Here is a 344-nt window from a genome sequence, read left to right as displayed (position 1 = left end):
GCCTCAGTAGGCATGCCCCTAGCAACAAACTGATTCTCAGATTGCTCAACATTCGCATCATTACAAATAGCAGCAATTTTGGCAATCATCTGAAGATTTGTATCCATCCTACCCACAGGCCAATCTTCAATCTTCCCATCTCGAGGATCAAAAGAAGTCCCCTCAACATTAAAAGACCGAAGAGTCCCAACTCTAGAACCCATAGCAACAAGCTTCGAAACAGCCATCTGATTAGTCGTCAAAGTCCCAGTTTTATCAGAGCATATCACAGTTGTGCAGCCAAGCGTCTCCACACTAGGCAACTTCCTAACCAGAGCGTTCTTCTGAGCCATCTTCCGCGTCCC

At 46.2% G+C, this 344-nt stretch overlaps 1 protein-coding gene across 1 annotated transcript; it reads right to left on the bottom strand.

Annotated features, from left to right (window-relative positions):
- Positions 1 to 5: 5 nt before the first annotated feature.
- Positions 6 to 338, bottom strand: LOC106322382 (calcium-transporting ATPase 1, endoplasmic reticulum-type-like; the record flags this gene model as incomplete). Its single annotated transcript, XM_013760418.1, has 1 exon — positions 6 to 338. A coding segment is annotated over exon 1 (327 nt), but the record flags the coding sequence as incomplete, so codon positions are not given.
- Between the last annotated feature and the right edge of the window lie 6 nt (positions 339 to 344).

Source organism: Brassica oleracea, unplaced genomic scaffold, assembly GCF_000695525.1.
Source record: "Brassica oleracea var. oleracea cultivar TO1000 unplaced genomic scaffold, BOL UnpScaffold19969, whole genome shotgun sequence".
Classification (NCBI taxonomy): domain Eukaryota; kingdom Viridiplantae; phylum Streptophyta; class Magnoliopsida; order Brassicales; family Brassicaceae; genus Brassica; species Brassica oleracea.
This window is presented reverse-complemented; position numbering and strand designations above follow the sequence as displayed.